Below are 15,243 nucleotides of genomic sequence, written 5' to 3'. Positions count from 1 at the left end.
ACAAATGCACATTTTGCATTTGTTCATCTTTTTATTTCCATGATGGTTGGTTTAAGCTGAAAATCTGTTTTATATGAGTAAAATACAGGGTGTAGAGACAGCCAGTGGTGGGACCTTCTCCCACCATTCTTCTCAGGAAATCAGATGCATCTATATTCTCTCCTCTAAGCAATATTATGGTTTCATATGGCAGTTTCATTCCAAAGGTTCTTAAGTCAGTTTTCCAATAATCTGATAGTTTTGAAAGGCAGCTACCTCTTGAGTAAAGAGCAAGAGCAATAACAGCCGTTGTACAAGAAATGCTTGTGCAAGAGGTGATGAGACTATAGACCTACCCTGTGTTCTTAAGAGCTGCACTGTTTTCAAATGATGTCTACCTCAAGTTCTTACAATATCTTTCTTTAAGAAGAACCAATTGCAACTCGGGGTGGGAGGTTTTTTTTCTGCTACATGAGAATGAGGTTTGTCCTTATAAAAGTAGATCGTCTTGTTCCAGACAGCCTAAGTATGTATTACATTTGGAGCATCAACTCATTATGCTCATTCTCTTGATGTTTTCTTAAAAACTAGAGTATTGAATAGAAGGTGCATTATTTTACACTGCAGACATCTGGGCAGATCAACTACAGAAAACTCAAGACACATTTGTGTGAGCTTTAGCTCCATTTCATCTACTTCTCTCGTTTCAAATCTTACTATGTTTGAACAGTAGTTTGTTGTAATAAGATGAATTCACTGATTCCTGTTCCATCGCAGATGTAGCTGTCAGGGAAGGGCCCATTGGCCTGGGATAGGAAAAAAAAATACCTTGTTTCCGAGTAGGAGCTGAAGCTAAACTCTTGAGTCAGGTCTGCCCTAGCTTCCTGCAGTGATTCTGAGAATTGTGTCAAATGAGATTAAAACTCTAGTTTTATCTCGGGCTTTCCCTGTGATAGAAGGATTCACTTCAGTGAAGGACTGCGCTGCAGTTGTGTAGGACTAATGTCTTCCCAGTCCATTTGTGAATGGATCTATTAAGGCAATCTAGAACCTGCTTCACTAGTCATTGCCGAAAGCAGCCTTTGCCATTTTGATCTTTGGACGTAAAGAGAAGTTGACCAGTGAGTGCCACAGATAAAGCAGGTTTCTGGGAAGTTCCTATGACCTCCTGTTAGGTGCCTCAAACATTGCACTGTTTCTGCTTTCTGCTCTTAGAGGAAATAAACAGTAAAATGCAGATCCTCTTCAGAATCTTGCAGTGGTATTTTCCAAATAGAATTTGGGTACAGAAGAGCTGAAGCTGATCTGAGAACATCAGTCTGAAAAGCTATGAGTGCTGTTGCCTTAATCTAGGGAAAGGTGCCTATACCACTAGTTGCCTTTGTGTAGGACCTGTTTTTGAATAATTCTGGGCTGTCTGAGCAAATTTTTAGCACACTTTGCTAGACCATCCTGCTCCTTACCTCATCCCTCTCCTTTCACCCAACAGCTCTGCAAAAGTTTCTTGATATCTGTCTTTGTAAGTGCAACACAAACACTGTAAAGGAAATTCCTCTTATCTAGTGCCATAGGAAGATTTATTCCAGGGGAATTCATTCTTCACTTCTTACTATCTGAAGTAAATTTGGGCTGTGAAAACAAGGAAGAACTTCCAGTGGTTTTGGAGAGTCTACTAAGAAATCTATTTAATCATCAGAAGATGAGAGAACAAGGTCATGAAGAGTTATAGTTGGCTGCCTCCTACGTGTTTGTTGGTTTTTTCCTAAGTAGGTTATGGCAACAGAAGTGCTGAGTCACAGGAAACAATCCTGAGAAAATGTTTTCTGTAGCCTTATATTGTTCAGTACTTGTAAATAAAAAATAGTCTTATTTGAAAAGGATTTCAGTCATAAAACTGTATAATGCAGCAGTAATGGAAAGTAACCACAGATTATTAACAGGAAACTCTCTTAATTAAACTAGATTATTTTTAGCACAGAGAGGTGTTACCTCCACATATTTTCTCATGTACTCACAAGGCACTCCAGAATGTCTTCAGGTCATTCTGCTGTGGATAATGATGAAGACAGCTAGTGCAGTATTTCATCTCCTTGCTGACTCCATTGAGAAGTGAGTAGCTTGTATTCAGTATGAAGCAGAACTGATAATAGTGAACTCTGCCATAATGGGATCATGGTAAAAGAGAAGGAAGTTTGACTCCGGTTCTACTGTGCCACTACAGAAACTGGTATAACCATCAGGATTAACACTCACATAAACGCTGAATTTCTTGGTGAACAGTCAGAGCTACCTAATGCACTTTAACCCAAGCGTTTATTTTAGTTTGACTTGATGTTTAGAGAGGAAGATACCAGTTGGGAAGAAACCTGTCAGTTTGTCCAGCCCACCCATGACAGGTGAGGTGCAGAGGAGCTTCTCTGGTGATGAAGAGTTGACTCCTCCTCCATATCGAACCCTTCCAGCACAGACAGCCCCGGAGGCCTTCCAGCCTCCCAGGACTAGCCAAGAGTTCAGTCCCAGCCTCAAAACAGGTAACTAGCCACATCAGTCTCTGTTACTGCAGAGGGAAATGATGGACAGGGTGGGGAACTACCCATAGTCTAGCATGTAACATGCTGACTCATCAAATCTCTTTTTCCTTTTTGTTCTTTAAGTTTTGGTTGGTTTTTATTTTTTTCTGCTAGAGAGCCTCTCATTCTCACTGACACACCATGTCACTGAAGTAATCATAGGAAGCTATTGCAGCTGGGTTAGAACTTCATAGCAGGTCATATTGCAGGTTGTTGAGGCACAGAGGAACTCTGCAGAGTTTTAAAATGCACTCTATAACTGAATGGTAGTGAGAATTTGGGAAAACTTGATGTAGGCAGGGAGTTAGCGTGGATTGTATTTTGCAGAGGAAATAACTGTAGACTGACTGCTTTTTGCTTTCATGTCAGAAAAGCAGTTATTTGGGAAGAGACCTTAAAAATGGAAGATGATTTGAAAAGTTGTGGGTTACTAATATAGGAAATACTTAGGAAGTAATTTGTCCTTTCAGATTTTGATCTTGTCATAAAACCTGGCTTCTTTTAAGTATCAACAGTGCAAGTGTGCATCTGTATGAGTAAGCAGAGAAAAACTCAAAAAAAAATCATTTATCAGTAATATTAAGTGGATTAAAGTTTTGGGTTTATTTAAGGATAGTTTATGTAACGTAATCAGTCCACTGCAAGGACCTGTTAGGGTTTTTGTCTCTTCCCTTTTCCTAACATATGGCAATAGGCTGTAGCAACTAAACAAATACATCTAACAAATGTGGTTTAGTGATGGGATCTGCTGGACAAATGAGATTATGTTCTCCCTGCAGGACAGTTACCAGGTTGATAGATTTAGCTTCATATTTGCTTGATTTACACTCCTGTAAACTTGCTAAAGTTCGAGGAGGCTGCCAGTATTGGCGCTTCCCTTGGCTGTAGAGCAGTCAGAACAGTTCTTGTCCATCTGTGTCTGTTAACACACCGGGACACAGTAACCTGCTTGCCTTCTTTAAACCCTAAGGACAAATCTCGACTCTTCTCCGCACATCTCTCAATGCTTCTCAAGAACTTCATTTTTACTCCAGGTTGCTGCTCATGTACCTGTCCTTTAGCAAAGTCTTTGATGCAGAAGAGAAGCCTTGCTTAGGAGAGAATGTTCTGGAGCGCTTGTTTCTGCACAGCTTTTCTTCTCTTACTGCAAATCTGCACCAGTATTGCATTCATGTAGTGCACAGACACACAGTCTGAGTGTTCTGTGTCACTCAATATCTGAGTTCCTATGAAACACCCCTATTCCTTTGTTTGTGACACCCAGTGCTTTCTATGATCATTTTGGGGTAACTTTTTAAAGTTCTGAATTTTGGTGAGGCTGGGAAAAATTACTTGTGTTATAGGCTTGTTATTATCCAAAGGTCTTTAAGTCTGGGGAAGAGGAGGCCATAACCCTGATATGGTATTATAAGTTAATGTATTTGAGATCAGCTGGAATGTATTAATTGCATAGGTAATCCTCAGCATCATGCACTGCCTCGTGTTTTAGTAGCCATAGAAAGGATGTAGGCACATTGCAGGAGATGTTTGATTTGGAGGATTTGGCTTTGAATGGAAGTACTGGAAGATTAGTAGCAAGAGGCATCTGCTGTAAAGCGTCTTGTCTCATGCTCATTAAAGAGCTCTCTTGCCTTTTGTACTGTCATAAGCACAGGAGGAGGTTTCGGTACTTCATCTTAGTAGTATGAAGTGGTTTTGCTCTGTTCCCTTGCATGCACGAGTACCTCTCATCTTTGAGTCATATGAAATGATCTTTTAAGCACTGAAATGCAACTGTTGTACTGCCTCACTTTTGAAAAGAGCCTATAGCCAGCCTGGCAGAGGAGGAGAGTGTTAGAAGAGACTCACCCTGCTTCTGCACATACTCTAGACCATGCTGCTCCATTCCGTGTTGATGTTTGGGGGGGTGAATGACATTGCATGAGACAGTCTTCCTCTATCTCCAGGCAAATCACTGCAACTGTTTAAAGGGGGGTACCTTGTGCAACTGCATTGCTTTTACTTACAACATGATCGGTCAGTTCACTTCCATTAGACTTTTTATTCTTTCAAGTAACTTTTGTTGTATAGCTGTAGTTAAGCTTTTCTCATAGAGGACTGTAGTTAAAAGCTATATAATAGGGACAAATGAAGCTAAGTGTTATTAAATATCTAAATGTAAGGATTTCAGTTCAGATTAGCCATAGGCAAGCCAAATTATGGAGACTGCTATTACTCTTGTACCTGCAGAAGCATTCTGCAAGTACTGGGGAGAGGAGAAAAAGAACATGCCTGGTGGAGGTTAGATTGTATCCCTGACCTCTGGGTAGCGTTTGCTTGAGGTATTAACAGCATATTCAAGTATCCCATTATGTGTCTTATTTAGACAGCATGTTTTTTTGCCCTCCACAGATCAAGATTCTTGATCAGAATTGGGTGTGATTCAAGGGAAAGTGTTCAGAAGAAGAAAAAAGGCAGCCAGAAACTGGGCTTTGTAGGTGGGAGGATTAAAGTAATATTAATAAAATTAATAATATTAAATTAATATTTTAATTTAATGTAGCACAAGAGTTTGTTTTCACAGGGAAGATGACATAGAAAAATAATAAAAGAACAATCAAATGGCTTTTAAGTTATTGCAGGGTTGCTAGTAGCAACTAGCTAGTAACTAACTAGTAGATTATGGGTTGGGTTTTTTTCCCCTCACTGCATATTTCTGCATTTTCACACACAGATAATGCATAGAAACTGTGTATTCAGAAGCTGTAATGTTCTTCTCATTCATTCAGTCAGAGAACCATTATTTGTTTATAACCAACCCTAACCCTTTAATGTGGGTACTGCACCTTTAATGAAAGACATAACATGTTTTATTTTGAGTGTTGCTTTCACTGTGTTCATATTTTGGTAATTGTCACTATTCATTAATGAAACTGGAAAAGTAATTATGACATTGCTATTCATAACATCTATTTTTATGTCTTAGATCTCATTTCTATTTAATTTGCACAAAAGAAGAAAGAAGATTGAAACTACAAAAAAAAATGTTTTGCTTGAATGAAACTTCTGGGATCTTAAAATGTTAATGATATATTATGAAATCTTTGTCAATGTATTTTCTTATCTCACTTAGACCAGTGACAATAATTGAGCTAAGTAATGTGAGTTTAGATTGTATATGGCCAACAGTTAATCTTACTCTTACTTGTATAAAGACTAAATAGGAGGTAAACAGTAAAATAAGTGTCTGAGCAACATCGTTATTCCTGTGCTTCAACCAGTGTTTTAAAATACTGAATTCTGCAGAAAACCCTGTAGAGAATATATTACTGTATGTAGTTTGTTCAAATATGTTAATATTAGAGCATAACTTAATGTTTAATTTATGGTCAGAAAGCATCTGCTTTCAGTAGGATACTGAGTGTTAAAAGAAGAATGCAGAATATAAGGAAATGGGAAATCTGGGATCTGTTCCCAATTTAAATAATATTACATAAATTTAAGGAAAATTTTACTTCCTTTAAAATTTATACATCTTTCATGTTCATCTTTAATTTTTAGTGACTTCATTGCAACTGAAGGAGGAGTTGCTAGACGGGGAAGAATACAGCTTCCTTCAAGGAGCATCTGATCAGGAAAGCAACGGATCTGCCAGTTACTACATCAAACAAGAACCATGAGGCAGCTCAGAGAAGTGAGGGGCAGAGAACTGGTGACAGGAAAAGCCTTTCTCCAAGCCTGACTGATTTTGCTCCCACTTGGAGGGTGCAGTTCAGGTGACTGTACCTGGGGCACTTTGCTAACTGTAGATGAGTTAGACTCAGTCCAGAACTTTTTTTGGAAGGGCGGGGAAACTATTTTAGTGAAAAAGATTTTTCAATTTATTAAAAAAACGGGATAAAAAGGACACTTTTGTGTTGTATTTGAAGCTTTTGAAAGAATTTTGTAATATTTTCAAGTTCAGATTTATTGTGCATTGTTAACAAGAACTGAAAATCTAATTTTTTGGTAAGATTAAAGTTTAATTAGCATGATTGTGGGAAGCGGTTGGAGGAAGCTATAGGTGCAAATACAAAAGAGCTGTCATTACAAATGAACCTTTTTGGTACAAGTTGGGGAGACTTTTAGACTCTTGTGAACTGCACTGGTCACGCCTCTGTTTTTTTGGTTTATTTGGGTTTTTTAATTGTGAAAATAAGGCATTTAAGCCCTAATTTAGAGGCATAAATTGTGTGTGGAAGATAGTCATGTAAAGCTCTACTCAATGAGTAGCCCCAGTTGCAACGGAGCCATCGCCTGAGGATTTTAACTTTTCAAGATGTTTTTCTTTAGTTTAAAATACCTTTATATATATATATAAGATTTTTTGTGGTTTTAAGTTCCTTAGGGTCTGATTCAGTGCCCGTCAATATCAGTAGCCTTGTCTCCAATGACTGCAGTGGTCATTGGATTGGGACTATGAAGCTCTTCTCTGTACATGAATGTCTGTAGACTTGGAATGCTTCAGCAAATGTTTACAGAGCCCTATGCCAAACTGGAACTTCAGCAAATCCCCTTATTTGGAAGATTGATTTTAGCTATAAATTTAGACTAAAGAAGAAACTTAGACAAACAGTAGCTCAGGCCTCCCTTAGTCATGGGAAGGAACTTCTGAGTATTCCTTCTGATGTTTTTTCCCATTCAGAATAACCCAGCTGTTTCCTTACCATCTTACATGCTTATTTGTGAGCATTCAAACCTGATGTTCCACGTGGTTTCAGGTGAGCTAAAAGGAGCCATACATTGTAGGTTAAAAAGAGTTCCGTTCCGCACAGCCTGCAATATTCCTTTCTTGCTGCAATAGCATAATATGGAAGGTGAGACTTGAGAACAGTATGTAAATCATATGCTGTCTAGTATATTATTCATAAACTGGATTTGCTTATTGCCTGGAATCCTTGTGTCTCACTTCTAGTATCCCATTAGCCCCACCTGCTTAACTGTCCAGGTTTTTTAACGGCAATGTGAAAGGGTGGGAACAACTACCAGTATAATCCAGAGTATTTAGCATGAGCTCTTAGTTCGGATTCCATCCTTCCATGTTTTTTAACCTTTGTACTTTTTTGTAACTGATGTCATTCATGGTGTTGAATCACGAAATTGTTCAACCCTGCAGAGCTGTGACTGGGAAAATGTGCATCAAGAGCTTTAGCTTTTACCAGTAAGGTTCATTAACTAAACTCTCAGGAATTAACTGCGTATGTTCTACAAGTGCTTCTGGGTCTTCACAGGTCCCCCTTTCAGAGCAGTACAATGATCATCTGACTCTTGACCGTAAATTAGGGCTTAAAAGAGAAACTAATCAAAATGATTAACATCTGTGTTCCTACAGCCTAAGAAATGCTTTAAGGATATGAACCCACAGAGCCCCAGGAGACCATTTTTGTATATTGTTGTTTAAGCTTAAAAAACAAACCAAGTGCATAGAAAGTTGAAAACCAGCAATTTGATTATTTTCTAAAATATTGCTCTAACTTTGGGTACATAGTATTGGTGATATGCACAGGTTTACCTCATTCTATGCAAGAGGGGTTAATTATGTAAAGTTTTGTATTTACCACTGGAAGTAAAACTGTCCTGTATAGTGTAGGAATGTCTGGAATTCTTTTCTCCCTTACTGGTAACGTTTCTTAAATCATGACCCCTGTTTACCAACAGCTTCTTATATTGACAGAATCTGGTTATCCGATGATAAGTGTCTGTAACTTCAGATGGTGAAGACATTTTAGCTTTCTAAAATAGCCATAAAAAGGACTTTGTCCGGCTTGGTAGACTTCGAATATGTTATGTCAGCTTCTGACGTATCCACAGCTTTTCTTTTGAACAGCCTGGATTGGAGGAGTAGGATTAGAGACCATTGCAATGACACTTTGAGCCTTGACTAACTTCTTTTTCCCCCGTGTTCTCAATTTTAACCTACTTTACAATCCAGCTCTGCAAGCACTGACGTGGTTTGGTAAGTACCTCGCTATTGATTTTTATTGTTTATAATGCAGCGCCTTGCAGATTGTCCCAGTCAAGCTGAACCAAGGTTGGCACAATCTTGCTTTCTTCTCTCATCTTCTGACTTAAGTCAAAAAACTGTTGCATTAATTTGTGTTTTATTATGTGGAAGCTCAGGCTGCTAATAAGGTATATTGCCAAGTCTGTGAACCTTGGGCTTCTGTGTGTTGCCCAGGCTTGTACCTGACTTCTAAGTTACGGTTTTCAAATGTCAAGAGGGAAAACTAGCACTTACATTGAACACACTTCCTGTGTGGAGAAATGTTAAGAATCAGATTTGAAGTCTCTCAGTCTTTATAATGTTCTTTTAAAATGGGTATTTTATTCACTAAACACTAAAGGATGTGAGTTGAAGCATTTTCGGATACATGTGTAGCTTCAGTATGAGTTGGGTGAAATCTCTCATGTTTCTGAATTCCAGATGTACCTTAATTGTCAAGTACAGTGAAACCTGTCCAAAGCAAACCATGTAAAGAGCCAATTGAAGTCACTTCGGAGAGGATTAAGGAGAACCCAAGCAAAATTATGCTGGGTATTTAGAGTAGTCTCTTAAGGAGCAGGCAGCTGGCTGTGGTACCCACGGAGTAGGCTTCACTGTAGTCAGTAACATGGCTCTTGGTGTTTTTATCTTCACTTTAAGCCATGTGAGGTGGCTAGAAGAGCAGCCAAGCGTTGGACATCTGAAATCTTCAGTGGGGTCAAACTGATTTCAGTATTGGGCACAGCTGGTGTTCATACGCCTACGGTAGTGCAAGTGGTAACTTACTTTGTGGCTACCCTTCTGTTACTGCTCGGAATCCTTCTGCTGGTCTTTGGGTTTTATGTTATTTTTCAATACAGGTCTTTTAACCTTGCTGCATCTGAGGAAAGCTAAAGCAGTTACCGATTCCTTGTCCTACGGATACTAACACGGGTTTCAGTGTTTGTTTGGTTTTTTTATTGTTGTTTTTATGTGATGTGAATACCCTCTCCCGTCAATATTTGTACGATGGTGCTAATATATTTGGTAACAATCCTTTATTGGGAAGGGATTTTAAAAAAAACTGTGATTGAAACTGAATTTTTCTTCCTTTTCATATTTAACACAAAAAACCACAGCCATTTATACAAGCAAAAGGCATCAGCTTTGGCCCCTGGGAAAACATTGGGGGCGGGAATCAAGATTAAATGGGATTTTTACATCATTTCTGTATGTATTTGATATATAGATCAATATCTGTACAAATTTAATCTTTTATTTTCTTGGTAATTTGTGTGGTCAATGAGAGAGTTATTTAAAGCTTTCTCATGCAGTGTACATAACTAAGTGAAAAAAATGCTTTTGGAGAAATTAATGTTCCTTTCATTTTTATGAGACTGCAGATTTTCAGCATGGATGTGAAAAGCATTAAAATTATAACTTTGTGTACAAGATGAAAATAATTCACTAAATTTGCCTTTTTTACACAAAATAAAAATGACAAAAAGTCTTTTGCTGAATAGTGATTTGTTTCGCTGTAGAATGCACCCCTTGGCATGTACATAAACACATTCCAGCTTGCTTTCTTTAGTGGCTTTAAACTGACAAGAAGGGGAGATTTGAGATGAGTTTATGCAGTTCTTCCCTGTGAGGGTGGTGAGGCACTGGTACAGGGTGTCCAGCAAAGCTGTGGCTGCCCTATCCCTGGCAGTGGACTCTTATTTCACAGTTGGTATTAATAGCTGTGTAGGAAGGGACATTTTTGTCATGGGGTAGCACTCATTTTTCTTCTAGTTCAGTTCTGCTGTGGTGGGAGTAGCTCGAGCATCCCTTCAGGCCTCCCTTTGCAAGCTGGCTTTGTGACTAATGTACTTTTGCAGCATTCAGAGCAACGGTGTAGTCAACAAAAGTCACTGGATTATTATTGATATGCCTGTATGTGATAGACAGTTGGTGTTAACTAATCCTCCTACACAAGGCAAATACTGAACAACCAAGTCAGCTGTTTTATGTGGCCACCTGAACACAGCAGACTGTTTTACAGTGAACACACCACAACACAATTACTTCATATGAATTTATTTGACAGTGCTGAAAACGACTAAGATAACCGTGGTTGCTCCCAGGTAGTAGCTGGAATGAGATGATGCGTTTAGAAGGCACAAGTTACTGTGGCAACTCAATTCACTCATAGATCCAGTCATGTGCACAAGACTTGAAGTCAACGAGCTCTGCCGGTTTGAACCACAGGTTGATCTCCTTCTGCGCGCTCTCCACAGAGTCACTACCGTGAATGATGTTTCTGGGGAAGGAGAGAAGCACATTGTTCACATAAAAACGCACTTCATCAACCTAAGAAGTTCTTAAGCAAAACCATGAAGCATCTAGAGCTGCACGACTGCTACTGCAGGTACAATGCTCAGACACCCCCTCTGGAAATGCTACTGAAGCCTGGCAGGGTGACTACAGCTACTGTGCTACAACAGCCACTGCCGCCGACTGATCTTACACAAAGCTCTGATGAGGAGAGGCTGTTCAAAACAAATCAGTTTTGTGCCAAGCCATTTCCTTAAGTAGCAGTTAAGGGTTGCGACCTGTAAATAGAACACCATCAGACCAGGACAGCTACCCACAGTCTTGACTCTCTAGAATCAAAGACTACCACTGTGGAGTTGTTAATCTCTATTGGTAACAAGCTGAGCACAAACCTTCCTACTTGAATGCAGAAGTCACCACGGATGGTACCAGGCTTGGAGTCTGCAGGGTTTGTTTCCCCCAGCATCACTCTCCCAGTTTTAACCACATTGAGTCCTTCCCATACCTTAAATAAAAACAAACAAATCCCATTTAGCATTGCTTACACGAAATACCAAAGATTAAGCTTTGCTAATCACACACTTTGCACAGAAACAAGGGCTCTACCATGAAGAAAATTAACCCAGCCTAGAGCCTTTTCACTACCTAAATGGGCTGACAAGAGGGACTTTTTTTACAATGGCCTGTAGGGACAGGAGATCTTAGGCAGAAGTTCTTCCCTGTGAGGGTGCTGAGGTGCTGGCACAGGGTGCCCAGAGAAGCTGTGGCTGCCCCATCCCTGGCAGTGTTCAAGGCCAGGTTGGACACAGGGGCTTGGAGCAAGCTGCTCTAGTGGAAGGTGTCCCTGCCTGCTAAGGGCAGGGGGTTGGAACAAGATTCTAGGATTCTCTCTTAGGCCTGTAACAACGACTTAAGAAAACACACAGGGACTGAAAGTGACTGTGAAAAGGACTTTCACCACTGTGACTCCAGCAAAGATGCTTCACCACACCTCAGTTAACTGATGTACAAGGCCAACTTCAAAACCCTTCTGTTGGCCAGGGTAAGGGCAGCCTGAGCAGGTGCTCCTCATCGGCTACAGTGAGAACTGGAGGAGAAGCTATTAGGGCAATTGTATTGTTTTGGGGGCAGTGCAGAAGAGTGACACAAAGATGGGTTTCTGACCCTTTTTTGCCAAAAACAGAAGATCATTTGGTGCATGCTAAGCATTTTAATGTATACTTTATACATGCACACTTTCTTGTTAATACATAGTAACTTCCTATGTGCTTGTCTTCACTATTTTGCCACTACCAGAACTGTTCAGGGTGAGAAAGTGTTACTGCAACAGTATCTCTGAGTATTTTACATTTACAGAGCAAGATGAATAAGAATGTAGCCCTCAAGTAAAACAAAGCCACTTACCATGGCCACAACAGGTCCAGAGTTCATGTATTTAACCAAACCAGGGTAGAACGGTCTGTCTTTCAGGTCAATGTAATGTTGCTTCAGAAGGTCTTCAGAGGCCTTTAAAAGAGAAGTTGTAACATTATGTATCGTTCCACAAAAGGTATCACTGCTGCGAGACTACAGCATCAGAGATGGGATCCATCAGTCATTAACACTACCGGCAGCTGCTGCAATGCTGTTATGGGTTTCAATGGAAGTTCCTAATGTACAATCAGAGGAGAGCACAATGCACTATCGTCAGTGCTGTGCGGCGTCAAACTGTTTGCATTACAGCAACCCTCCGAGCATCTGGATCTGTGGATGTCATTCCCCAACGCAGCCTTCCACTCAAGGTCACTTCCTCGCTCTCAGTTAGGTGCCATTAACCCATTTGAGCACAATTTGTCTGCTTGGGAAATGGCAGATACCAAACGTTCGTGCGCGACCCTCAGCTCGGCCTCACGGCTGAGGCAACCCCGGATCCCCGTTCTGATGCAGGAGGAGCCGGACACACGTGTGTGTGTGCGCGGATGCAAGCACCGCTTCGGGCAGGCGAGGGGCAGCGCCCGGCGGAGGGGACTTACGTGCACCAGCTTCATGGCCACGAGGCGGAAACCCTTCTGCTCGAACCGCTTGATGATCTCCCCCACCAGCCCGCGCTGGACGCCGTCGGGTTTGATGGCGATGAAGGTGCGCTCGTTGTTGGCCGCCATCGCGCTGCGGGGCACAGGGGAGCGATCGGCCTCAAGGTCGGCGGGACCCGGAGCCCGCCCCGCCCGCGCACACGTGGCACCGGGATCGCGGCGTGCCCCGTCCCGTCCCGTCCCGTCCCGTCCACCCCCTCCCGGGCCCCGCTCCCGCCCGGCCCCGCCGCTGGCCGGGACGAGGCCCGCAGGCCGCTGCCGCCGCGCCCGGCACTACGGAAGCCCGCCTGCCTTAAGGCGCAGGCCGCTGGCGAGGCCCGCACCCCTCACGGAGCGGACTGGAGCCCGGAGGCCCGGCCCTCGCCTCGCCTCGCCTCGCCTCACCTCTCTGGAGCTCCCGCAGCCGCTGCTTTCCCCACCGCAGCCGCCGAAGGAAGAGGAGGAGGCGGCTGCGGGCGGTCTCCGGATCCCCCGCCCTGCGCAGAGGAGGAGCCGCCGGGCCTGCGGCGCTTGGGGGCGGGCCTGCCCGGGCTGGGGGCTCGCTTCGGCGCTCGCCCGCCCACTCCCGCCAGAGCGGGGCCTGGGGCTGGTCTGGACCGAGCTGGGGCTGGTGGCGGCCGCTGCGCTCCCGCTGAGCCCTGGCCGGGGCCCCGCCTGGCAGGCGGCCGGGCCGTGTGTGCCAAGCGGCACCTGTCGCGTTGGAGGGGGATTCGCTTGCAGCTGCAGCGCTGGGGCCATCGTTGTTCTCCGCAGTGCCCGCACTGAGGACGTTTGGTTGCGCTAAATCAGGTTTGGCTCGCAGGGTCCTGCTTTGCCGTTCTCAGAGGCAGCCCCACGGGCTGCTGACCCAGCAGCACCCTCACAGCTGCGGGAAATGGTGTCCTCGCAGAACAGGGGTGCTGGAGCTGTAAGCCACGCGAGTTACCGGTGGTTCTGTGGGCATGCGGGGACATGAAGCTGCGAAGTGTCAAAATGCAGGTGTAAAACTGCACAGCCCCTGGCCTTGCGTGGTAGCAACAGTGAGAAGAGTGGAGCTACTGTTCATTATGTTTACTATGTGGCCTTTTACTAATCCACAGCTTGAGCTGGTTATAATCGCGTGCCACAGGTGCAGCACTAGTGCCTTACCCTGTGCGGCACTTGTGCAGTCACAGGACACTTGGTGAAACTGGATGTGCTCACTGCGCATGAGGATGTGGGCACTGACCCACACTGCAGATGAGGAGTGTGGGCACTGACCTCCTCTCAGTCCCAACCCATGACACTCAGCAGCCGCTTTCTGTTGCTCTCCAGATAACCCAGATTTCTCCATTTTGTAGTAAGCAGATCAAGAAAAAGAAATCTCAAGTAATCCTTTGAGCAAAAGGGGGACTGGAGACTCATCTCGTGCACAGGTTTGTTTCAGCTTCCCTTTTCTCCATCAGCCTTTAACTTAGTTATGTATCTTCTGTAACACTGAATATTTTCAGAAGAGAAGCTACAACTTCACCTACAGTTTGGTAGTCAGGGAATTGTTCCCTCTCTTTATAGTCACTGATTAGACCTAAAACAGTACCATGAAAATTTCCTTTTATTTCACTTAAGAAACAGCGAATGTTGTTTTGTTATGCACCGTCTCTTTTTAGGAGCTAGGTATCTTCATCAAGTATCACAAGCATCGAATTCAGCATTCGTTACACAGCTCAGTATCTGACAACTCACTGTAGGAAAAAACATGTAGGAGTTTGGACAGCTGATTTAATGAAACTCTCTTGCTTTTATTGAATACAAGGTTGCAGGTAGATAAATACATCATGTTGACCCCAACACATTTCTTGTTCCTTATCCAGTGAGTATTTGTTGTGAAAAGTTCTGCCAGAGGTTGATGATGTTTTCTGATAGGAGCAGACGCCTCTACTGCAATACATTCAGCATTATTACAACTCTGTTTCTTTACATGAATGGATAAATTACAAAAACTAATTCTAAAGTCACTTCTGAAATACCTTATCCAAAAGCAGCTTTGTAATTCCAACTAAGAGCACAAATAACATAGCTCAGTTATCAGCTGTTCAGTCAGTAAAGCAAACCACACCGTTGCCAGAGGACTGCTAGAGTAAAGTGCTTGAAGGTAGATCTGCTTCATCCATCCTCACATTAATCTTCTTTTCACATAAAAGGGCATTTAGGAAGCTTGGCCGATTAATCCTCCCCTAAAATGCTAAATAAATCCCATGTGGGGGAACCAAAGCCAGTTAAAAGGGTGTCAATCCCAAGGAAAATTCTCATTTTACTCAAAGCTCTGCTCTGTGTATGGGCACAGCACACTGCAGAGAAATACATACCC

The 15,243-nt window shown here is 42.5% G+C and overlaps 2 protein-coding genes across 7 annotated transcripts in view; one reads left to right on the top strand and one right to left on the bottom strand.

The window, feature by feature from the left end:
* The window catches only part of MBTD1 (mbt domain containing 1), a 34,532-nt gene extending 24,495 nt beyond the window's left edge, over window positions 1–10,037 (top strand). For all 6 annotated transcript variants that reach the window (XM_057418678.1, XM_057418681.1, XM_057418682.1 and 3 more), the window contains one exon: window positions 6,090–10,037. In XM_057418678.1, coding sequence (XP_057274661.1) covers window positions 6,090–6,208 — 119 coding nt within the window. In that variant the 3' untranslated portion in view covers window positions 6,209–10,037. The remainder of the gene's footprint in view (window positions 1–6,089) is intronic.
* Window positions 10,038–10,592: 555 nt separating this feature from the next.
* LOC130604179 (nucleoside diphosphate kinase) lies at window positions 10,593–13,460 on the bottom strand. Its single transcript, XM_057418536.1, has 5 exons — window positions 13,302–13,460; window positions 12,858–12,990; window positions 12,250–12,351; window positions 11,238–11,350; window positions 10,593–10,831 (listed from the first exon to the last, which is right to left on the bottom strand). Exons 2-5 carry the CDS (start codon window positions 12,984–12,986, stop codon window positions 10,714–10,716), a joined length of 462 nt encoding a protein of 153 aa, XP_057274519.1. The 5' UTR covers window positions 12,987–12,990; window positions 13,302–13,460; the 3' UTR covers window positions 10,593–10,713.
* Window positions 13,461–15,243: the final 1,783 nt, after the last annotated feature.

The sequence above is a fragment of the Pezoporus wallicus genome, unplaced genomic scaffold, assembly GCF_028554395.1.
Source record: "Pezoporus wallicus isolate ANWC-B61680 ecotype Strahan unplaced genomic scaffold, APGP_CSIRO_Pwel_v1 contig_3710, whole genome shotgun sequence".
In the NCBI taxonomy this organism is placed as follows: Eukaryota; Metazoa; Chordata; class Aves; order Psittaciformes; family Psittacidae; genus Pezoporus; species Pezoporus wallicus.
Note: the sequence above shows the minus strand (reverse complement) of the source record. Positions and strands in the feature narration are given on the sequence as shown.

Excerpts from the sequence above, each read along its gene's own strand:
- LOC130604179 (XM_057418536.1), bottom strand. The coding sequence starts at position 12,986 with ATGGCGGCCAACAACGAGCGCACCTTCATCGCCATCAAACCCGACGGC. Across the intron at positions 11,351-12,249 it reads CTGGACCTGTTGTGGCCATG|GTATGGGAAGGACTCAATGT; the intron begins GTAAGTGGCTTT and ends TTTTTATTTAAG. Across the intron at positions 10,832-11,237 it reads TTCTGCATTCAAGTAGGAAG|AAACATCATTCACGGTAGTG; the intron begins GTTTGTGCTCAG and ends CTCCTTCCCCAG.